This window comes from Myodes glareolus, chromosome 14 (assembly GCF_982192425.1).
Source record: "Myodes glareolus chromosome 14, mMyoGla1.1, whole genome shotgun sequence".
Classification (NCBI taxonomy): Eukaryota; Metazoa; Chordata; class Mammalia; order Rodentia; family Cricetidae; genus Myodes; species Myodes glareolus.
In genome coordinates, this window is record NC_142039.1 from 32,585,716 (window position 1) to 32,610,291 (window position 24,576).

Consider the following 24,576-nt stretch of genomic DNA (forward strand, 5'->3'; position numbering starts at 1 on the left):
CCAGTCACTTGTAAACACTCCAGGATTTTTGGAGAGTATTGGTAATAGGGAGGTGGCTACAGCCTATGCCCGTGTGCTTCGTTGAAGCTGCAAGAGCACACTAGTTTTGCAGTGACTATTTCATCAACAGATCTGTGATGGGCTCTTTTGCTTTCCTTATTTTCAAGGTTTCTGCCTGATTGTGATGGATGGTGTCCAAGAGCAAACACATGAGGGTTTTCTTTTGTTTGTTTTATGACTTTTTAGGCTTATTTATCAGTTTCGAGGTCAACGTCCCTTAAGACTTTAATGTCCACGGTCGTTGCAAAGTTTAGCAGGTTGCCAGACTCTCGGGATAGATTACGTATTAATAAAAATAGTCATTGCTCTTGGTGCACTTGCTTGGGGTTGTGAGCTATTTCTGTCATTGTGGAGATCTTGTTCCCTGTGGGCCTGTGCCAATTAGCACAGTAGACATAAGAAGTGTTCAGTTTGAATGAGCGAATCAAGAGAATAAAACTGAGAAGATACTAATTTTCTACCTGTATCATCTGTTTACATGCCACGAGGACCTTATAATTTAAGTATATTTCTTTCATAAAGGGAAACAAGTTCTGTGGAGGAAAAGTTGAAATTACTTTTAAATGAAAGGAGAGAAACATGATCTGTATTTCTAGATTATTTTCAATATAATATCTATTTTGAAAACTGTATTTTGAAAATGTTTTTGATGTTTCATACACATTCCTTTCAGGCATGTGACAGTGCAGGCTGATATATTTTTACAAGCTGAGCACTCAATCATGTTAATTTAAAAAAGGAAAACTATGGAGTTGGGAATCTAGCTCAGTTGGTAAAATAAATGCTTTCCTTTTTTATTGTTTTTATTGAGCTATACGTTTTTCTCCACTCCCCTTCTACCCTATCCTGTGACCCCTACACTTCCAATTCACTCAGGAGATCCTGTCTTTTTTCACCTTCCTATGTAGATCCATATATGTCTCTCTTTGTTATCTAGATTCTCTGGGGTTGTGGCCTGTAGGCTGTTTTTTCTTTACTCTATGTCTAAAAGCCACTTATGAGTGAGTACATACTATATTTGTCTTTCTGGGTTTAGGTTACCTCACTCAGTATGTTTTTTTTCTAGATTCATCCATTTGTCTGCAAATTTCAAGATGTCATTATTTTTTCCCACTGTGTAGTACTTCATTGTGTAATTATACCACATTTTCTTTATCCATTCTTCAGTTGAGGGGCATCCAGATTGTTTCCAGGTTCTGGTTATTACAAATAATGCTCCTATAAACATAGTTGAGCACGTGTCCTTGTGATACGATTGAGTGTCTTTTGGGTATTTGGCCAACAGCAATATTGCTGGGTCTTGAGGTAGATTGTTTCCTAATTTTCTGAGAAATTGCCATGCCGATTTCCAAAGCGGCTGTACAAGTTTTCACTACCACCAGCAATGGAGGAGTGTTCCCCTTACCCCACATCCTTTCCAACATAGGCTGTTGTAGTGAGGGGCTGCAGGCAGGCCTGCTTTTCGCCTCACCCGGCTCCCGCACGGCTAGCTTAGTCCCAGAAATAACAGCACACAAATTGTATTCATTTAAGCACTGCCTGGCCCATTGTCTCTAGAGAGTTAGTTACTGACTAACTCTCATATCTTGATATTAGCCCATTTCTAATAATCTGTGTAGCACCACGATGTGGTGGCTTACCGGAAAAGATTCAGCATGTCTGACCTGGTGGCTGGCTCCATGACTTCTGCCCCATTGCCCTCTTCCCAGCATTCTGTTCTGTTTACTCCGCCTACCTAATTTTCTGTCCTATCAAGGGGCCAAGGCAGTCTCTTTATTGGCCAATGAAAATAACATAATAGACAGATAACCCTCCTCCATTAGGCTGTTACCAGTGTTTTTGATCTTGGCCATTCTCACAGGTATAAGATGGAATCTCAGAGTTGTTTTGATTTGCATTTCTCTGATGGCTAAAGATATTGAGCATTTTCTTAAGTGTCTTTCAGCCATTTTAGATTCCTCTGTTGAGAGTTCTCTGTTTAGGTCTGTACTCAATTTTTTTTTTAATTGGATTATTCTTTTGATGTCAGATTTCTTGAGTTCTTTGTATATTTTGGACACTAGTCCTCTGTCCAATGTGGGGTTGGTGAAGATCTTTCCCCAATCTGTAGGCTGCCGTTTTGTCTTGTTGATCATGTCCTTTGCTTTACAGAACTTTTCATTTCCAGGAGGTCCCATTTATTAATTGTTGCTCTCAGTGTCTGTGGTGCTGGGGTTATATTTAGGAAGTGGTCTCTGTGCCAATGCATTCAAGTATACTTCCCAGGTTCAGTGTGGTTAGTTTTTATGTGCACCACCACCACCTGGCTTGGACTTGAGTTTTGTGCATGGCGATAGATGTGGGTCTATTTGCATTCTTGTACATGTTGATATTCAGTTATGCCAGCACCATTTGTTGAATATGCTTCCTTTTTTCGATTTTATATTTTTAGCTTCTTTGTCAAAAATCAGGTGTTCATAGGCGTCTGGATTGATATCTGGGTCTTCAGTTCAATTCCCATTGGTCCTCCTGTATAGTTTTATGCCAATACTAGGCTGTTTTCAGTACTGTAGCTCTATAGCAGAGTTTGAAGTCTGGGATTGCGATGCCTCCAGAAGTTCTTTTGTTGTACAGGATTGTTTTGACTATCCTGGATTTTTTGTTTCCTATATAAAGTTGAGTACCGTTCTTTCGAGGTCTGTGAAAATTTTTGCTGGGATTTTAATGGATATTGCTTTGAATCTGTAGATTGGTTTTGGTAAAATTGCTATAAAATGCTTGTCTTACAACAAGCATGAGGATCTGAATTAGATCATGATCACAAAGGAACTAGTCTCCGTAAAGACTTACAGTCTAAGCAGAAGCTAAATTGAGTGCCCATAAAGGGATAGGTTTGAGAAAAGTTCATGAAAACCATTTGAGGCAGAGGTTAAATTATGTGCTATGTACCCTATTTCTAAATGATCTCCTTTGACTAGACACCAGAAACAAGGTACTATTTGGCACTCAGGAATATTTGAATTATTCTGAAATTCTGTTTTTGTGTAGAAACCTTATTTTTCTGATGTCAGTTTAATGAAGCACGGGTTAAATGGGACTTTTGCCCTTTTTCAGATTTTTAATCTTTTAGAAAGACACTTTAAAAACAGAGGCAGTAAAACATTTAAAAATTCTAGCTAGCTGTGATGTTACATGCATGTAATCCTGGCATTTGAGAGGAGGTGGTAGGTGAATCAGGAGTCAAGGTCAGTTTCTGACCAACACATGACCTTGTCTCAAACAAAAAGAAAAGACTTTTTCTGTCAGTTTGTCTCTTGACTAGGAAACGGAGGCACATGGGAGGCAAATTGCTTAACTGAGGTAGTGCCTCATTTTAGCTGTGGGACCATTGTCAGGAGTGGGTGGGTAGTGCATCACCTCCATTCTATCACTATAGTACACTTACTATCAATAGCATTGGCAATTTTGTACAAGCGTTTCAGTTATATTCTGAATTCGACTCATTTACAGTTACTTCTATAACTAGGCATAGCTTTTGATATATTATTAAATATCTGAGGAAAAAAGTGTTTCTGATCTGTGAATTTTTAAAAATTTTATATTTAGAGTGAGGTACTGAATTCTCTTTATTGTCTTCTCATTTGCTCAGTGAGTACCTACATGTCTGGTGGTGAGCATTAAATCATTGTAGGACTGGGGATGTGTCATGGTGGTAAGCATTAAATCATACTCTAGGGCTGGGATGTAGGTCAGTAATAGAGTGCTGGTATAGCATGCCCAAGGTACCCAACACATCAGAAGAAGAAGAAGATAGCTTTTATGTAGTACTTACTATAGTGATACCAGTATTCAAGGACTACAGGTAAGTTTAATTCGTAAGCATGCAGGTTTATATTGAAGATAAATTCTATATTTATAGAACTTATTTTGGTACACGATTGGTAATAGAGAAATAGAAATCTCTCTTTTTGGGGGACTGGTTTGAGCCAGGCTTTCTTTGTGTAGCCCTGGCTGTCCTGGAAATAGCTCTGTAGACCAGGCTGGCCTCCAGGCCACAGAAATCTGCCTGCCTCTGCCTCCCTAGTGCTGGGATCAAAGGTGTGCACTACCACCACCTAGCCAAATATCTCTGTAGAATTGAAATGCCTTTTTACAAATATATGTCCTATAATCTATTTTGTAGAAAATAGGGTTAGGTATATGAAAAATTCTTAACAGTATTAAAATTGTTATAGTGCAATATCTTTCATATTTGTCATAAAAGAATCTGCCCCCTAATTATTTTAATTAGTCTTTTTGAAAAGGCATCAACATGTTTCTGTTGCATCTATCTAGTGCCTACAGCATATAAAAACATTGCAATCAATATAGTGAAGATCCCTGACCCTCAGTAATTTATTTTTAAAAACATTTGAACCAGTTTCCATCACTGGAGACAGGTGAAATGAAATTCTTTTTAGAGCTCTGTATAAGCTTGTGGCTCTTAAGCTTAAAAACTAGCAATAAAAAGAAAGACATAGCCTCTCTTCTGTTGTATTTCTAAGGATGAATCTTTCAATTAAAATAGAATCCTGCCCGTTAGATCTTATAACAGTAAAAAGTGAGCTATGTACATAATTTGTTAAAGGACTTTTGCTTTTTTTTTTTTTTACTAAAAATGTTGCTTTTGCTGCTTCATTCCTTAGAAATTTGGTTTGTTATAGAAGTTTTAGCTGACTTGAGAGAGAGAGAGAGAGAGAGAGAGAGAGAGAGAGAGAGAGAGAAAGAGAGAGAGAGAGAGAGTGTGTAGTGATAATGTCTAACATGGAGGTCCTTGACTTAATCCCCAAACTTAATAACTATTATTTAAATACTACTGGCCCTAAACTAGGACCTTTACACACATTGTCTCACTTAATTTTTATATATTTTTTGAGAAACACTGTAGTTATTTTATGTTTATGAAAAACTGACACTCGAGAAGTTATATAACTTACACTCAGCTGGGTATGGTTGTTTATGCCTGTTATCCCCGTACTGGGGCAGCAAAAGTAATGGAATTGGACATTTAGAACCAGTTTTTACCTATGTAGGAGTTGATGCCAGTCTGGATTACATGTTAGAACCCTGTCTCAAAACACAACAATGTCCTAGGGTTTTTATTGCTGTGAAGAGACACCATGAACAGGGTCACTCATATATAAAGGAAAACATTTAATTGGGGCGGCTTACAGTTCAAAGGTTCAGTCTGTTATCCTCATGATGGGACATGGTGCTGAAGAAGTAGCTGAGAGTCCTACATCTTTCAGGCAACAGAAAGTGGTCTGAGAACTTGGCAGTATCTTGAGCATATATGAGACCTCAAAACCCACCTCCACAGTGGCATACTTCCTCCAAGAAGGCCAGACCTACTCCAGCCAAAACGCATGTAATTGTGCTCCTCCCTTTGGTTGCTGTTTTCTTTCAAACCACCACAAACAACAACAAAAATTTTCATAGTAAATATGTGAAGGATCCAGGATTCTAACTGACCTAGTTGACTCTCTTACTGCCTACTATATGTTGTTTATGCCATATTGGTTTTCACAGATGATTCTTATAACAAATGTCTTTGTTTTGCTAGCATAGATGTATAGATACATGCATACGAGATACCAAAAGCCTATATGCCAGTATGTTGTAAATATTTCTGGATGCTGAGTTTTGGGTTTTTTTAATTTAAAATGAAATTTTAAATTTTATTTTTATTTATCTGTATGTTTTATAAGCAAAATCATGTTTTATGTGTAATAAACTTTTTATGATATATGCTGAGTTTATTGTAGTTGAGATGTTGTGACTGACTTGCAATGTGTTGCTTATTTATAGGTCAATCAGCCTTATTTCCTCAGTGGAAATTTAGTCACTATGATGTGGTAGTTGGTGTGTTATCAGCTCGAAATAACCATGAACTTCGAAATGTGATAAGAAACACCTGGCTGAAGCATTTGTTGCAGCATCCTACTTTAAGTCAGCGGTAGGTTTTCTGAATTACTCTTTGTCTGTTTCAAGAACTGAAAACAAACAAACAAAAAACCCTTGGTTTTAAAAGTCAAATATTGGGACTGAAGAGATGACTTGGTGGTTAAGAGCACTGGCTGTCTTTCTGGGAAGCCAGGTTCAATTCCCAGCACCTCCATGGTGACTCACACCTATCTGTAACTCTAGTTCCAGAGGATCTAATTTCATTTCTGGTCTATGTGGGCTCTGCACACGTGTGGTTCTCAGACATACATGTAGAGAAAACACTCATACATGTTGAGGGATGTTTTACTCTTTTGGCTTTTGTGGGGGCCCAACCACCCAGCTCCCAAATAAATCACACAAGGAGGCTTATTTTTAGTTATGAATGCCCAGCCTTAGCTTGGCTGGTTTCTTGCCAGCTTTTCTTACATTATCCCCACCACCTTTTGCATCTGGGCTTTTCCTTTTTTACTTCTGCATTATCTTACTTACACTCTTACTCTGTGACTGGCTGGGTGGCTGGCCGGTCCGCCTCTAGCATCCTTGTTCTCTTGCTATGCTGCTCCTTGTCCTCATTTCTCCTCCTGTTTATTCTCTGCCAGCCCTGCCCCTGCCCTGCTGTTGGCATTCAGCTCTTTATTAGACCATCAGGTGTTTCAACCAGGCAAAGAATCACAGCTTCACAGAGTTAAACAAATGCAACGTAAACAAAAGCAACACATCTTTACATCATTAAACCAATGTTCCACAGCATACACAAAAGTAACACACCTTAAAATAATATTTCCCAATTCATACATGTAAAATAAATCTTTTTTTGAAAGGAGACACTGAGTTAGAAACATGGCCCTTTGGGGAGTAATGACCAGAAGGCACTTGAAAGAGTATGTTTTCGGGTTGGCATCCTAGATTATTTTCAATAGCCTCACATTTTCAGTCGTGTAGTATTTTAATGGTATGATGGTGTGCATGACATGCCATCACAGTCTCTCCTACCCACCCTCCCAGAACTGGGCTATGCACTGCCTCTCCTGCTCATTGTAGTTGGCCCAGCTGGTATTCAGGAATGGTTGGGCATGAATGGTTAGCGTGGAAAGTGAAAGCAAGAAAAACCAACATAAACTATGATTTTGGTCTGAGCGGCTGATAACAAGTTCTCGTTGGGCATGACAGGAAAGACTACCGGAATTTGAGTTCTGGAGGTGGCTCTGTGGCCTTACCCTGGCTATCCAGTCATGTGCTAAGTGTGAACATCTCTTAAGACTGCAGTGAAAAGCTGAAGGGAAAGGCATGAGGCTGAGCTACCTAGGATGGGAAGACACGGAGCTGTAGCAGAAAAGTTCTCTTGGGGTTGTAGTAAACCGTCACTTTCTTGGTTGGCTGTTGAGGTAAATTGCAGTTGGTGATTTTCTTGTCACCGACAGTGAACATGTATAGATTTCCTATCTTCCTCATGGCAGCTTCCATTCCTCTTCCTGGTAGGTTTTCTTTAGTACATGACCACAATAATAAATCCTGTACCTAGCAAGGAAAGGCCTCAGATCCTGCAGAGCTTGGCTTCCAGCAGTCTTGACTGTCATGCCCAGTAAGAATGTGCCACCAACTGCTCAGACCAAAATCATGGTGTTATGTTGGTTTCCCTTGCCTTCACTTCCCATGCCAACCAAGCTCGTATGTCAGACTTCTCACACCCTTTGCCCCTGCCTTCCTTACCTGTATTCCACCTTTTCCTGTCACTTGGATTGTTGTAGAAGTCCCCTATATGGATTGCTTGCTTTGTCTTAGTCCTAGTCCACATTATATTTTTCATATAGCTGCCAGACCAGAATGATCCTCCAATTAGTTAATTGTCCAATTTTGTTAATTCTCTATTCATAATCTCCATTGATACTTGGGTGTGTGTGTGTGTGTGTACGCATGCACATGTGTGTTCCTGCCTGTTTCTGTTGTCTTTTCTTTCTCAGAATAAAGTCCTATCAGGCATAAATAGGAGGTTAAGGTCATCCTCAGCTGTATACTGAGTTTGATGCTAATCTTGGCTACATGACACTTGTCTCTAAATAAATAAATATAATAAAATAAAAATCCCAAATTATGGTAGTCATTGACCTTGTCTACATCACCTTCTCCTATGTAAGTCAATTTACTGTGTTTCCTCATGCTCCAGGATTGATTTTTTTTAATGCATACAAAATAATGTTGATCTTTATTATTATAACAAGTTTGTCATTGTACTTTCCTTCATACTTACCCTCACCCTCTCATCCTTCCTATGATTCCATCCTTTTGCTTTCGTGTCGCACTTCACACACACACACACACACACACACACACACCTACCTAGATTCTGCATGTGAGAAAAACGTATGATGTCGTCTTTCCCATTCCCCATACCTCTCCTCCCAAGGTTCACTATTCAAGCTTCCTCTTTAGAGGCCTTGCCCTCTCTTAGACCACCTTTTCACTGAATGTCTTCATAGTAGCCTTCCTTCAGGGCTCTGGTAGATGTTACCTTAGCACAGAGTTTCAGATTAAATAGCACTCTGCTTCTTTTCTCCCATCTTCTCTTGCTCGACTTTATTATTCCACACATTACCAGCTAGCATGTGTGATACACTTTTAAGTTATACACTTCCCCACTAGGAAGTAGGCTGTTTGTTTTTTGTTTTCTGTACTGATAGAATTTCAGTATCTACAACCTATCCTGTCCATGAGTGAGGTACTCAACAATGAAGACCTCAGAACTAAAAATAATCAGTATAATTTATAGCAGTAATTCATTTGCTTTTGTAGCAGTTATTTAAATGTAGTAAGCTTGTGTTTGTTTTTCTGAAGATAATGGATTGTCTACATAAGAACAGATTGAAGCCCAAAAATAACTTTCTAGGGCATAATAGTTATATGGATTTAGTAAGGTTATTTAAGATAGCTAAAAAAAAAATGGTGAGTGTATGTAATTTAGTTACCATATTACTCATGTCTGTATGTATCTTTATTACAAATGCTAATTGTCTACCTAGGTGTTCCGCCCAGCTGGCCAGTAGAAAGAGATGATGCATTCTGTGGTTATAGCACTCTTTGATAGCTGTGTTTTACTAAAGAAGTCACACTCAGCTTTATTTATGAGCACCGTGTTTGGCTCTAAGCCTCTGTGATAGACTGTAATTTGTCACTTTAATGCATTTATTGTTCTAAGGTCATGCACCATGTGTGTTAAAACACAGAGGTGCAGTAGAGCTGGAGTCTAGGGGCCTTGGACATAGAACTAGGTGTAGTAGTGCAGTGTAGGATACAATGGAAATACCTGTAAAATAGCCTGGAATGGGACTAGAGAGCTGGCTCAGCAGTTAGGAATGCTGTTCTTCCAGAGGAACCTGAGTTCTGATCCCTGCACCTTTATCAGGTGCCTTGCAACTACCTGGAATTCCAGCTCCAGGAAATCAACTCCTGACTGCTGTAGGCACACTCAGGCTGCACAGGTGCCAAGTGTGCGCATGTGCGTGCGTGCACACACACGCACATACAGACAGAATGTGATAAAATTCAGTCTCACCCCCCCCCCCCAACACGGTTTCTCTGTCCTAGCTGTCCTGGAACTAACTCTTATAGACCAGGTTGGCCTCAAACTCACAAACTCAGAGATCCACCTGCCTCTGCCTCCCGAGTGCTGGGGTTAAAGACATCCACTACCACTACCTGGCAAAGAAAAAAAAAGTCTTTTTTTTAAAATAGCCTGGGGTGCTTGAGAAACGTCAGTCATATGTAACCTGGGGGCTGTTGAAAGTGTTAGAGCAGGGGAATGCCTAGGAAAGAAGGAGAGAGGGAGAAGACTGTAAGGGGTGGGGGAAGGAGGAAAGGCCTGTGGCTGTAAGAGGTCAGCAGGACCTGCTCAGACCAGGACTGCCAAGGAGTGTGACTCCTGAGCAGTGATCTCATCAGAGGATGTGAGAGGAACAGGTATATCAGTAAGGGCCGACTGTCTGACGTGGAGAGCTGTGAAGTCCCCAGTCAGAGTGCTGGGCATGTGTTTGAGCTCAGGGGCCCACAGACTGGAGTGTCCTCTGTAAATGGTTATTGAATGACTCTCTGTAAAAAAGGCTGCTCATATGTACACAGGTTTATCATAGTTTTATTGATAGAAAGATGTAGCACATAGTTGATAGGTAGTAACATTCATGCAGTACTCTATAAAGTTAGTCAGTTCTATTTGGCCAGTTAATTCTCATAGAATGCTTGTTTTGCCAGGATATTAGATCCGTAACAAACTTATTACTGGAATCAGCAAAGGCATATAGCTCTGAGGTAAATATTTTACGTTAAAGAATAAGACTTAAGGTTGAAGATATGGCTCAGCAAGTACCTACCTATATGCTCTTCCAGAGAACCTAGGTTCAGTTACCAGCACCAGCATGGCAGCTCACAACTGTCTGTAACTCCAGTCCCAGGGGACCCACTACCCTCTTCTGATCTCCATGAGAATGTGTGCATGTGGCAATGGATGTACATACAGGCAAAACACCCCTACACATAAAAATAAGAAGTAAAATGATCAAAAAAAAAAGTTTGAAAGTAAGACTAAAGTGTTTACTAAGATATCTCAGTACTTTATTCTCAATCAGTGAAGTCAGTGACTTTGAATCAGGTAATAGTTTTTGGACATTGAAAAAATACTGTTCACACAGTAACGACTGAAGATCTATTATACTTAGTTTTAATCTGTGTTACTAACATTTTCTTATACTTTCAGGCTAGACAAACAGTGATACAAAAAGTCTAGTCCTTATTTATATTATTTATTTCTGTGGTTTAAATGTTTTCTCCAAGGCTAATTTCAAACAGCTACTGTGACATAGCTGGGTGTAGAGCTATGAGAAGATGTATACCGTATACCGTAAACATTCTATCAGACAGATAAAAGAATGGGGAACTTGAGTATTCCCTTGTTTAAAATATATTCTTCTGTAGTTTAATAAACACTGTACTCAACCATTTACAAAATTCCTGAAAATTTGACAACTAGCTTTCATAAACCAGCACTTCAGAACTTAGCTTCCTGTGGGTACTCTAGATACCGAAGAACTTGAGGAGTGATTACTCTAAGGATGAGTCTGCACTAGATGTGCTAGCTCAAGAATCATTCTTGTACCAGTTACACCTTAGGAATAAGTGAGTGTTGACAGAGGATAGGGAGTAAGAAGAATGAGCAGACCAAGAAGAGATGAAGGGCAAAACCTTGGGTAACAAGTCACAAGGTTACCAGTGACTGACACAAGGCGGGAGCAGCAGGGCCCTCCTCTTAGAAATACTAGTCCAGCAAGAGAAAAGGAAAATTCCAAATGCAGTTTCTGAGAAGCTGATATTACTGTGATCTGCTGTGCTGGCATGAGCATTTGCTGGTAGCCAGGCCAGACTTGCTTTAGTAAAGTCGTTCAGTAGTTAGCAGCCCTTAGGTTGCATGTGCCTTCTCTTTGGTAGGCTAGAAAAATAAAGTTAGAGAATAGTCTCAAAGGTCTGGAATGAGCACGAGGAAATGGCTCTATGTGAAATGAATCCATAACTGACGTTAATTCCCCATCTCTTAGTGTGCTTGTGAAGTTCATAATAGGTGCTCGTGGCTGTGAAGTGCCTGTGGAAGACAGGGAGGATCCTTACTCCTGCCGGCTGCTCAACATCACCAACCCAGGTGCGTTGTCCTCCAGGCTGCCTGCCGTCTATTTGTTGTAAGTAAAAGGTGCTAAAGTTTATGGAAGAGAGTCCATTTTTAACCAACTAAATATTTGTCATCAAAATTTGTATTCCAGCCTTTTTGACAGATGCACTAGTCACTCAGGGAGTCTCTGGGATTCTTTACTGATAAAGAATTTCTGGGCTGACCTATATATACACTTGAGTATGACTTAGTGCATCTAGAGAATTAGATTACTCATAGATTGCTGAATTTTGAACTTTTGGAAAATGTTGACTTTACCAATTAATGTATAATAACTATGATACAAATATTGTGAGTTGACTTTGATTTTGAATTATTGCTAAAAATCAAGTGTAATTAGATGTGTCTCCCACCCACCAGTTTCCGAATAACCACTCAGAGGCTTAATATTAATTATAAATGTTTGGCCAATAACTCAGGCTTATTACTAGCTAGCTCTAACATTTAAATTAACCCATTTCTATTAATGTGTTTTCCTGTGACCCGTGACTGGCCAGTGCTGTGGCATGTTGCTCCTTGGGCAGCTGCTGGTATCTCCCAGACTCTGCCCTTCTTCACCTGTATCTCTGCTTGGATTTCTCGCTTGACTCTATCTTGCCTTGCCATAGACCAAAGCACTTTTATGAACAACACATGTTCATAGTGTGCAAAAGATATCCCACAGCAACCAGGTGATGTGGCACATGCCTGGAATCCCACCATTGGGGAACCAGAAGTGGGAAGATCACTTCTGCTGGGAATCAGCCTGGGTGATATATCAAGAACATGCAAAAAAAAGAAAGAAAGAAAGAAAAACTTTAAGAGGTTAAAAGTCCCAGACTATTGACTAAGCTTCTGCAAAAGAAACAAGAAAAAGTTTGAATTACTAAAAATTATTTTATACTCCTTAGAATTAAGTCTGTGAGAATCTAGATAAGGATGCAGAAAGCTGATGCTAATGAGGTTTCCATGTTGTCAGGGAGGCTGTTACTACTCTTTATTAGCATTCCCATTGTGTTCGGCTGCAGTTCTAAAGGAGGCTTTCCACATCTGCCGGGTGTGCTGGTCTACTTTAAAGTTTCTTAGTCTTCACAGTTACATGTATCTCACTTTTTGAAGTGTGATCATACGCAGGTGTGGGCTGAAAATCTGTGGCTCTAAAGCCAGCCCTGCCATGTTAGCTCTGTGGCCTCCTGATTCTGCATTTCATTATCTGTAAGCAAGTAATAAAGTGTATAATTGCGCACACCTTTAATTGCAGCCTTTGGGAGGCAGGAATATTGTTGTAAGTTTGAGATCAACCTGCCTACAAAATGAGTTCCAGGTCAGCCTGATCTACAGAGTGCTATTAAAAAAAGAAAGAAAGAAAGAAAAAAAAAGAAAAAGAAAAAAGAAAGGGAAAAAAAAAAGTCGTCTCATGGAGACTAGTACAGGGTGAAGTAAATGATAGAACATTTAGTGTAGGTTCTAGAACTCCATAGATACTTTGTACTAAAGAGCCTGCCTTTTTCATGGATTGGATTTCGGCCCACTTTTTCAATAAATTGAGCATATATTCTAGTCTTTATCATAAAGCAGAGGTTTGTAGACAAAATTGTACATATATTTGTGTTCTTCTGAGGAGAGGTTCCATTAGCTTTTAGTAGAGAGCATAGGATCGTAACCTCATCAGATGTATTGTTACTAAGGTAGTAGCTTACAGAAATGAAAACCAGACAACCACATACAGAAACATTACTCAGGGCTGGAGGGATAGCCCACTGACAGAGTGCCTGCCTAGCAGTTTGCAGCCCTGTTCCCATCCCCAGCACTTGTTACCTGGAACTTACCATCTTAATTGCTTATTGATAGTAGAGGGGTAAAACTGCACTGTTTAATGTAGGTATATCTTATTACCCTCTGAGCATTTGGGTTATTTCAGTATCTAAAGGTCATGAACATTAATCCTACTGCTGTGTGTCTAGAAGGTTTGATTAATGGCTGCTGTTAAAGCAACAAGATTTCCTGCTCCAGGTAGCTTGAACTTAAGGTACATTTGTTTAAGGTAAAGAAAGTCTAAGAATGACTTGACCTCCTGTTTTTAATAGACATGCTTCTTTCTACTTTGGATGCCTTTTGTCTCCTGAATATACTAAAGAGGAAAACTTGCTGTCGTCCAGTCTGGATGCTGACAGTGCTCTTTAGCTCGTGGCAAAAAATTCTGTCCCTTTTTGCCCTCTCCTGCTCATGTCTATTAACAAGAAGGAGGCAGCATTTTATTTCATTTTATTGACGATCTTTTTAAGTATAAGATACCTTCTAGGACTAAAGTGAGGGACCTAAATATGTACAAGGTAGGACATATTCTAGTCTCTGTAAAGCAGGGCTGTCTTTCTTAGAAAGTGAACTTGGTAAATTCTATCAAAGCAGAATTTTGTGTTAATTGTGTTAATTTGAGGAGTGGGATCCAGTGGTTTTCAGTGAGCTATGCGGTGTCAAGAATCAGCCCCAGGACCTTGTATGTACTGGGCAGGTCAGCTTCACCACTGAATTGATCTCACAGCCCTGATACCAATGTACAGACTGGCTACACACATTGATTTTTATCTGGTTGGGCCATCAGCAGAGTTTAAAAACTACAGAGAACTTTGTCTTTAAAGTAGGTTTTATATTTCTCAAACAATTTTTGACAAATAAGCCATATTTTATTATCATCTAATCTCTCCTGGTTCTTTTATTGTAATTAGAAAAGTTACTTAAAAAGGATTATTGATTGGGGAAATTGGCTTTCTGGTAGAGTAGTTGCTTAACATGAGTGAAGCCCAGGTTCAGTTCCCAGCTCTGAAGAAAAAAAAAGAGAGTTCAGGAAACTGATATAAAAGGAGCTCTGACTTGTGAGCCGTTAAACATGGGTCTGATTCCCGATTCCATCACTTTTTGTGACTTGGGGTCGATTACTCAGTGTCCATTAGGACTATAGAGTCTTACCTGGTAAGTGACATAACGCTCCTCCCCAAAGGGTGTGTGTAGATGTGATGGGTAGTGTAGAGTAGGTGCTCAGAATCCGCTTAATTTACTTATCTGCCATAAATATTTTATAGCAAGTTTCTCAGTGTTGTTTAAATTGATTTCATTCCTATACCGCAGTGGTTTCCAAACATACCATAAACTTTCAGATTGCTTAATAAGAAGTAGCATTTTTAGAACTTGCAGGGCAAGATCAAATTTTCTAATCATTTTTACTATATACTAAGTACTTTAATAATGTTTAATAGTGTTTATCCAGGCCTTCCGTGTAGATAGATACCTTGCAGTTGACTTACATTAAGTATTTACCTATGGGATGTTGTGTGTGTTTGCACATGTGTGTGTGCAGAAGTCTGGATTTTATCTGATGGCATAATACCCTATCCTTGTTGTTTAGTTTTGAATCAAGAAATCGAGGCCTTCAACTTCCCTGAAGATACTTCCTCATCCAGACTCTCTGAAGATCAAGTTGTCAGCGTGAGCTTCCGAGTTCTCTACCCTATCGTGATTACCAGTCTTGGAGTGTTCTATGATGCCAGTGACCTTGGTTTTCAGAGGAACATCACAGTCAAGTTGTATCAGGCAGAGCAGGAGGTGTGTATTGGCATGAACAGGATTTTTCCAATTTTCTTCCTTAGAAACTTTTCCTTGTGGCCCTCAGTAGGTAAAAAGACTGAACCTTCTCCATGGTTGGGTGACTTCCGTCTTTCTTCCTGTATTGGTTGAAGTTAAATATGTTGCATTGTAGTGCTGGTTTGTGGAGAGATTACCATAGATAGATGAATTATATGTACAAAAGGAAAAGTTGGACTAGATTAGGAAGTCCAAACCTAAATTCCCCATAGCTTCGTTAACAAAGGTGTCAGAAATATGAGCTGAAGAGAAGGCAGTCTTTTCAAAAATGAATCTAACTAATTGTATGGCCACCTGCAAAAGAATAAAATTAGATCCATATCTTTTACCTTGCACAAAAAGTCAGTTCAAATTGGATCAGAAACCTTAATTTAAAATCATAAACTGCTCTGGGAAACATTTCAGGACATGGGTACAGGCAACAAATGTCTGAATAAAACCCTGGTAGCATAAGAAACAGCTTCAAGACCTGACAAATGAGACTACATGAAACTAAAAGGCTTTAACAACAAAAGAAATTTATCAACAGAATGAACATACTACAAAATGGGAGAAAAGTCTTTGTAAACTATACTTTATGGTTAATATTTGAATGTATAAAGAACTACAAAAATGCAGTGGTGGCGCATGCCTTTAATCCCAGCATTTGTGAGGCAGAGACAGGTGGATCTCTGTGAGTTCGAGGCCAGCCTGGTTTACCAAGTGAGTTCTAGAACAGGCTTCAAAGCGGCAGAGAAACCCTGTTTCAAAACAAAACAAAACAAAACGAAAAAAACCTACAAAAATAATTTTAAAACTGCCAGTCAGTAAATGGCCAGTGATTTGTACAGTTCTCATAAGAAGAAACACAAATGGCCAGTAATTTTTTTAAGTATTTAACATATTTAGCCATAAAAGAAATATAAATTCCATTTCACCCTAGTTAGAATGATCATATAATTTGCCAGCACCGTTTTTGAAAAGACTTTTTTCCCCAGCTCATGTTTCTGACACCTTTGTTAATGAAGCTGTGGGGAATTTAGGTTTGGAATTTCTAATCTAGTCCAACTTTTTCTTGTGTACATATAACAAAAAATGCTGGTGAGGATATGACGAAAGAGGAGCCCTTATCTAATGTTAATATAGTCACTGTAGAAACCAGTGTGACCATATGACCCAGCTATGTTACTCCTGCACATACACACAGAGGACTCAAACCTACTGCAGAAAAGTACTGCCCATGTTTATCACCACTCTTTTTACAGAAGAATGGATAATGAAAATGGGGTACGTATTTACAGTAGAATTTTACTCGGTCATAAAGAAAAATGAAATTTGCAGAAAAATGGACAGAACAGAACTAGAGAATGTTATATAGTGAAGACACTAAAACTTGAATGACAAATGCTGCCATATGTTCTCTTTTGTAAGATGTTGATTCTAGCCTCTCACTGTTAAATATCTGGGTCAAGTTGAAAGTGAATGGCTGAAGGCCAAGACACTAGGAGGTGGCTCAGGCAATTTGCTTGGGGTGGGGATAGACAATAGAAAAAAGGGAAGTAGAGTAGTGGATGTAGTGAGTCTTCCTCTGTCCCACCTGCCAGCTCCCAAATAACCACATGGACTCTGATTCTTTTTTTTTTTTCAAATATTTATTTATTTATTATGTGTACAATATTCTGCCTGTGTGTCTGCCTGCAGGCCAGAAGAGGGCTCCAGACCCCTTTACAGATGGTTTGAACCACCATGTGGTTGCTGGGAATTGAACTCAGGACCTTTGGAAGAACAGGCAATGTTCTTAACTTCTGAGCCATCTCTCCAGCCCCTGGACTCTGATTCTTTTGAAGGGTTCCCGTGTACATTGGTTTTCCATAGAAATCTGTGAACTTTCACTTTGTTCTTGGCTATATATGGCGGGGGGAATATTAAAATGTGTTGGTTCAATTTAGTGAAAATGCTCATTTCCTTTAGTACATTTCATATCAAGGTAAGTTTTTAAAGACTGTATAAATATATAATCTTTAAATCATAGTTTATCTTCATAATTTCATTCAGGCCTGGTGGCAAACCTAATCCCAGCTGCTTGGGAAGCTGAGGCAGGAGGATCAAAAGTATCTTAGCAACTTAGCAAGACACTGTCTTAAAAGAGGGCTGTGCCTGCTGCAGGTAGTGAAGTGCTTACCTAGCATGCAGAGGGCTGTCCGCTGAATCCCTAGAGCAATGAAACAAGTAATATAGTAATCCAGTGGCCATGGCAACAGCACTAAAAAATCTTGATGGGGCAGAAGAGATGGCTTAGTGGTTAAAAGTGCTTGTTATTCTTGCAGAGGATCTGAATTCGGTTTCCAACACCCATATGATGGCTCACAACTGTCTTATCTATAACTTCAGTTTTAGGGAATCTGATGCCCTCTTATGCATTCTGTGTGTACAAGGCATATATGCGGTACATAAACATACATGCAGGTAAAACACCTATGCTGGGGGGCAGTGGCAGCAGCAGCAGCAGCAGCAGGGGTGTATGCCTTTAATCCCAGCACTTGGGAAGCAGAGGCAGGCGGATCTCTGAGTTCAAGGCCAGCCTGGTCTGTAAGAGCTAGTTCCAGGACGAGCTCCAAAGCTACAAAGAAACCCTGCCTCAAAACATTAAAACAAAACAAAACAAAACAACATAAAACAAATACATTTAAAACAAAAAGGTAGAGCTGGAGAGATGGCTCAGTCCATGGTTAAGAGCACTGGCTACTCTTTCAAAGGACCCAGGTTCAATTCCCAGCACCCACATGGCAGCTCACAACTGTCTTTAACTCTAGTTTCAGAGGGTCTGATATCCTCATACAGACACACATGTAGTCAAAACACCAGTGTACATAAAATAAAAATAAATCATTAAAAAAAACCCAAAAAGTAAATACCTGAAAGTTGTTGAAACCACAGTGAGTGTGATTGGTGGCTTTGTGTATTTACTGATAAAGCTACACCGTGTCTGAGGATCTGTTGCATTTACAGTATATAACAGGAAAATTGTCTTTGTTTCTCCCTTCCTCCTTACCCATCTTGCAGGAGGCTCTTTTCGTTGCTCGATTTAGTCCTCCAAGCTGTGGCATACAGGTGAACAAGCTATGGTACAAGCCTGTGGAGCAGTTCATCTTACCAGAGGTATGGCTAGAGTGAAGACCAGTGTTGCTTTTGTAGGTGTGTGCTTTGTTGCATCACGTCAGCTCTACAGGGTGGAAGCAGCAGTACCAACAAAGCTTGCACTAAATTTTGCAGTTACACCAAGAGAACTTCTTAGCCATGGTTTTTAAAAATGCCTGTTGCCATGGTTAACTTAAAGTTGAGAACTGTGTCTCAGTGACAGAGGGTAGTATTAAGTCTTATAAACAGTAGATATTTTGGAAGTTAAATGTTTTACTTATCTAAGGAATTGTAAAAAAAAAAAATGCCTGTTGTGGGATATTTTGATTGTACTCTGACACTCCTGAGACTGCCAATAAAATTTACCTTGAATCAGAGAGATGAGCTAGCTACTGGCTGACCAAAATTAGCCATAGAGGTTTTGGAAGATCCAGAACATATAGAGAGATACAGAAAGGAGGGGCTTAGAAAGATTCTTCACCCTTTTGGAGTGAGGAAGAAGAGAGAGAGGAGGTCTCTGGTCACTTTGCTGCTGCTTCTCTAATTCAAGGTAAACTTTATTGGCAGTCTTGGGACTGTCAGAGTGCGATCAGAATATCCCACAACATTGCCAGGTATGATAGGGCACACTTAATCCCAGCATTCTGTAGGTAAAAGCAGGCAGAACTCTATGAATTTAAGGCCAGCCTGGTCTACATACTGAGTTCAGGACAGCTAGTGCTACGTAATGAGACCCTGTACCAAATATTAAAAATGAAAAACAGTGCGGATAGGATAATAGGCAATATTTTCAAGTTAAATAAAAATTTATTAACAGTGAACACTTGTGGATGATGTCTGAATACATGTCAGTCACCTCTGGGCTCTTGGACAGTCTTAAATCTTACACGCTGGAGACCATTTTGTCTGCTAAATGCCCTCATGCATGCTGAGGGTTTCCCCAGTGTAGTCAAGGACTATAACAGAGGCAGGTGTGAGCAGTGCCCATCCACCATCTTCAGCCTATTCATTGAGTCCTCTTCCGAACTTAGTGCTTTGAAACCATAGTAGGGGTCAGAGTGTTGGACAGTTATGGGTTCACTGAAAACTATCTTGAGTTTGTCTACAAAATCAAAGCTAAGTTAAGATGTGAAAGCTGGACAATTGGCAGCTTCCTTGTTAAGCTTGTCTCATGGTGTTCCAATTAAGGGCAAAAGCAGAGCCACACATTTTGTGGTGTGTTGTGTACTTTTGGCATCAAATATAAGTAGTTGAAACAACATTTGTATGCTGATTAGTCATTTGATACAAGCTAGATTCATCAAAGAAGAGGGAGCCTCAATTGTGAAAATGTCTATAAAGTTGGGCTATAGGCAAGCCTGTGTGGCAGTAACCCCAACTGAGACAATATGTTAATTCTATATCAGAGAAGTCTTGCCCTCTCTGTGGCTGTGTCTGTCATGAGGTAGAGATGCTGCAGTTACTGGTCTAGAGGGCTTTTTAGGGAATGACTGGTTCTACACAGGTGGACCACTTAGAATGTGCTGCCACATGGCAAGCATTCTATAGATCACTACACCATGATTCTCCCTATACGTTAACTACTTGCCACCAGAGGACACTTAGCAATGCCTGGTACCCTTGTGTGTAACATTGGGCTGTGAGTGTCTGAAATGACAAGGGTTTGAGCTTGAGAAGCTCCTTGAGGGAGGAGCCTCTTTGGGTAACGTCAGCAGGAGGAAAGTATGTTTTAATGCTTCAGCCAGTCATGGGTTTATAGTGTGTCCCTTACATTTCCTTGGTCTGTAAAAAGCATTCCTCAGAATGCCATTGTTGTTGAAAAGTGCTGTCACGGTGCGTCTGCATTCCTCTTTAGGAAGAGTATGAACAGGACATAGCTGTACAAGTGTGAAGCACTAGGCGGGCATTCACATGACGACTCTAGCTTCTTTGTAGATTTGTAGTTTTTCAGAATAAAAATTTAGTTAGGGGACAGGGGTGCCAATGCTTGGAGGAACTTTGTTGATTTGTTGTTTCTGTCAAAGAGAAAAAAAATGTGACAGAAACCTGTCTGTACCAGCAGAAGCAAAAGAGCACTACTCTGGCTGCCCTACATTTTACAATTAAAAATAGTTTATTAATTCTCTGAGAATTTATTCAGCTTATTTTGATCATATTCACCCGTCCCACAGACTCCTCCAGAATTCACGCTAGCCTTCTTAACACCCAAATTCAAGTCCCTTATTTTAATTTTCTAGATAAACCGTGAGGTCCAGTTTGTGCAGCCCACGTACTCCTGAGCGTGTGGTTGTCCACTGGCACATACTCAGCCTACCAGTGTTAAAGAAAACACTTATTCTCCCTCCCACAAAAGCAATCAATTGTCCATACCTGGAAATTGTTTGGTTGTTTTTGTTCTTGTTTTGAAACAGGGTCTCACTGTAGTTTCAGCTTCCCAGGAACCCACTGTGTACACCAAGGTAGTCTGGTTGCCATCTTACAGAGTTCTGTCTGCCTCTGTAGGCCTGTGCCGCCGTGCATGGCCTGGAAGGAGCTTTTAATGCTGGCATCCCTAAGAGCCTTATTTCCTTTTAAGCTGTAAGGTAAATATACTAGGTATTTCATTACTTTTGAAAAATATTGAGATAAGTAAAATTGTTTATTAGTGAGTTGTGGGGTGATTTTTATTTCTTTCACATATGTGCTTTGCTTTGGTTTTCGAGGCAGGGTTTCTCTATAGCTTTGGCTGTCCTGAAACTCACTCTGTAGGCTAGCCTCAAACTCGGAGAGCCACCTGTCTTTGCCTTCCTCATATATTTTCCAAAAGTCTATAATAAATACATATTAGCTTATAAAAAGAAAATAATAACCTTTAGAAATCTAGAAATTAAGTTTCATATCATATGCAGCCCTTTCTTTGTTGAAATCTATCTGGTGTTACATGAATTTTTTTTTTCTACATCAGACCTAGTGGAACCTAGGAATTTTGTGATGGTTGTCTGTGTCTTAACCAGAGAAGTGAGAGTCACCCTTGGTATAACCCTTCTGTGAGAAGTAGATACTCTCTTCCTGTGACTGTCATACTTGTAGGATATCTGGATATCACATCAGCCGTACAGCTTGTCACATGTGTTCTATTGTGGCCTGCCCACTGAAGTATAAACCTCCGGGGGAGCCACAAGTTTAAGTGAAAACTGCTGTTTATCATAAAATAGTTATTTCTTTAATTATATATTCTTCTTAATAATGCTTTCAGCAGAATAAAGACTTGTCATTCAAGTCTGGCACATTATTGTAAGTTTAGTGGACACTTAATGCTTACATTTTTATGAAAAGTGATTTTTCCAGTCCACAAGCAGTTGTTATTTCTATATGCTTTATCTCCTGTGTTGTTATGAATGAGAAATCAGAAGAAATACCATGTAGAAGGGCTTTTACTAACTTTTACTATTTTCCAAGACTATAACAATGGTTTTTTCCCCTGAGTCATAGTTTTATGATCTTCAAACGGAGTTACCATAAGTTGCTTTGTATCATAAGAGTTTTTTGTTTTTTGAAACCTATAACAGAAACTAGAAAGATGTGTGAGAGGGGGTGGGAGCATGCTTGCTGCTGCCCTACCTGGTGTACAGCTTCAGAGGAGATGAAGGACTTTTGCACCAGTGGATTCCTCTGGTGATGAACCTTGTTGACTGTTATATCGTCGCCCAGTTATACATAAATGGAGTTGGGTGCCAGGAGGAGCTACTGGCAAATAGCAAGCCAGTTGCCAAATGTCATTTGAAAAGATAGAACAGAGACTGTTCCATACTTCTCTGTTTGTAGGTTCATGGTGTAAGGTTTCACAGATACCTTTCTTTCTGCGGTGGCTCCTTATGCCCTGTTTTAACTTTTGGCCACCTGATTTATTTTACTCAGAATACCTGGGCCGTTTCATCCATTACCTCCTAGACTTCTCTAGTAAACTCCAGACGTGCCTGACCCTGGACATTGAAGTGCTGTTTTCTTCCAACCATTCTCATTGCCTATATTTTCAATCTTGGGTCTAGGATTTTCTTAAACTACCTAAACCAGAATCAAGGGATTTGTTCTCAGGTCTGAGACCCAAGTCGTGTCCATTCTAATTCTAACGTGTTCTCACATCTTCCATATTTCACAGATGTTAGAGCTTTAGAACAAAGTGCAGCAGAGCACGGGCAAAAGAGTGTTGTTGGAGATGGGCGTGTGACAAACCAGGCCATCTCGCCCAGCACACAGCAGTGGTTGACACTGGACCATTGTCAGTTCATTTATGTTTTATGGTGTTTTATGAATGACCATTACCCCTGGTATGTCAAGGTCTCTAACACCATGACTTGGAATAATAGTACTTGATTTTGGCAATGAACCTGATTATAGCAATAAAAACGGAGCTTTTTGAAGTGATGTTTCATCCAGGAGCTATGTGACCATGTACCCTATACCTGAATCTTTCTCCCCTACATACTGCTGCATTGCCAAGATTCCTCTCTCTGCTCAGTCTTTGTGCAGTGACCAGATTGTTGGAGGGTGTAAAGGTCACTACTTAAACTTCACTCTTAAGCTCTTCTCAGTGATTGGAACATAATTTTCTCTTCTGTCAAAGAGGAAATATATCAACCTACAGGCAGTTTCCTGGGAATCTTCCCCACTTCCAAGCAGAGGACAGGGTTCGTCACCATGGTGGGCAGAGAAGTGTCTGCTCTACCTTAGACCCCTCTACTCCTCAGCCTGGTCTATAGCCTGTGAAATGCTTTTGGTTCTGAAGGTGTTGTGTTGTTGCTGTCCACTTTTCTGACTACTTCAAGACTTCTCTGCTTTTGTGGTAATTTGAAGTTCTTTCTGCACCCTAATTGTTTCCGAATGCTGTTTTTCATTTGTGAGCCTGTGGTGACATATTGATAGTATTTAAAGATAAGAGCTATTCTGTTTTTATTTCTAATATTCAATGTATCAGTGTATAGCCCATGGCTTGGTAAATATTAAATAGTCACATGTTAAAAACCTACCAGATTAACTTGAACTTTTTACTTTTTTTCCTACATTTTATAGTAGAAAGAGTTCAATGCAGTTGGCATTCTCAGACTTTGCTAATGACTTTATAAATTAATAAAAAATGGTATTCAAAGGCAATGTGACAGTTTGTACCAAAATAAATGCATAAACACACCTTACTTTTTTCAGTAAGGGAATTTCACCTCTGGGAATTTAAGTAAAGTATAGTAGGAGAGAGACATTTATACCAAAACATTTCTATGTTATAGTAGCCATTTGGTCAGCAAACAACTGTAAGTCAAGTGTTAGCCAAGTGGCATGTTACACCACGTTAGAAAGCACAGCTCTAAAAGTTGTATCAACATTAGGAAATTGAGACAGCAGGAACAGCCAGGCAGCATCTGCAAATACCATGAACTGTTTTCTATGTGTCCAGAAGAAATAACCGAGGATATACATTATCATACTAACAATGAAATATTCAAGTTGTGGCTTAAAAATTTAACTGATGTGTTTGTTTCAGGGGGCGGGGGATGACATTTTTTCTAAAGTTTTATATAAATATTTACTTAGCACCTAAGTGGCAAGAATAAACAAATTGATCTACAGTTGTTTTCCCCCAAAGAGCTTTGAAGGTACAATCGTGTGGGAAAGCCAAGATCTCCATGGCCTCTTGTCCAGAAACCTACACAGAGTGACAGTGAATGACGGCGGGGGTGTTCTCAGAGTCATCACAGTAAGCTCTTTTCGTTTCTGTGGGTTGGTTAGAAATATTAACTGTCTTACATGCATGGAAAAGTTTGGGATTTACTTTTGTCGTAGGCAGTGTCATACAGGGGTTTTGAATATGCACAGTGGAAAGTGTTGCTGAGCCGCTGCACCACAGTGAGGGTAAAGAGCTTGAGTTCCATGTTCCTATAACTCCAATATAGATGAGTAATGTAGTTCTGCCGTGAGATTGGTGTTATATTTCTTTTTAGATTTTTAATGAGCATTCTTATAAACATTTGTTCATAGCTAAGTGTAGTAGTTTATACCTGTGTTCTCAGCACTCAGGAGGCTGACGCAGCAGGATTGCCCTGAACTTGAGACCAGCTAGCTACAGAGTAAGAAAGGAA

The 24,576-nt window shown here is 39.6% G+C and overlaps 1 protein-coding gene across 2 annotated transcripts in view; it reads left to right on the top strand.

Annotated features, from left to right (window-relative positions):
* B3galnt2 (beta-1,3-N-acetylgalactosaminyltransferase 2) overlaps window positions 1-24,576 on the top strand; it is a 36,578-nt gene that overhangs the window by 2,907 nt on the left and 9,095 nt on the right. For both annotated transcript variants that reach the window (XM_085699243.2, XM_085699242.2), the window contains exons 2-6: window positions 5,887-6,034; window positions 11,604-11,704; window positions 15,114-15,310; window positions 18,392-18,487; window positions 24,084-24,194. In XM_085699243.2, coding sequence (XP_085555369.1) covers window positions 5,887-6,034; window positions 11,604-11,704; window positions 15,114-15,310; window positions 18,392-18,487; window positions 24,084-24,194 — 653 coding nt within the window. The remainder of the gene's footprint in view (window positions 1-5,886; window positions 6,035-11,603; window positions 11,705-15,113; window positions 15,311-18,391; window positions 18,488-24,083; window positions 24,195-24,576) is intronic.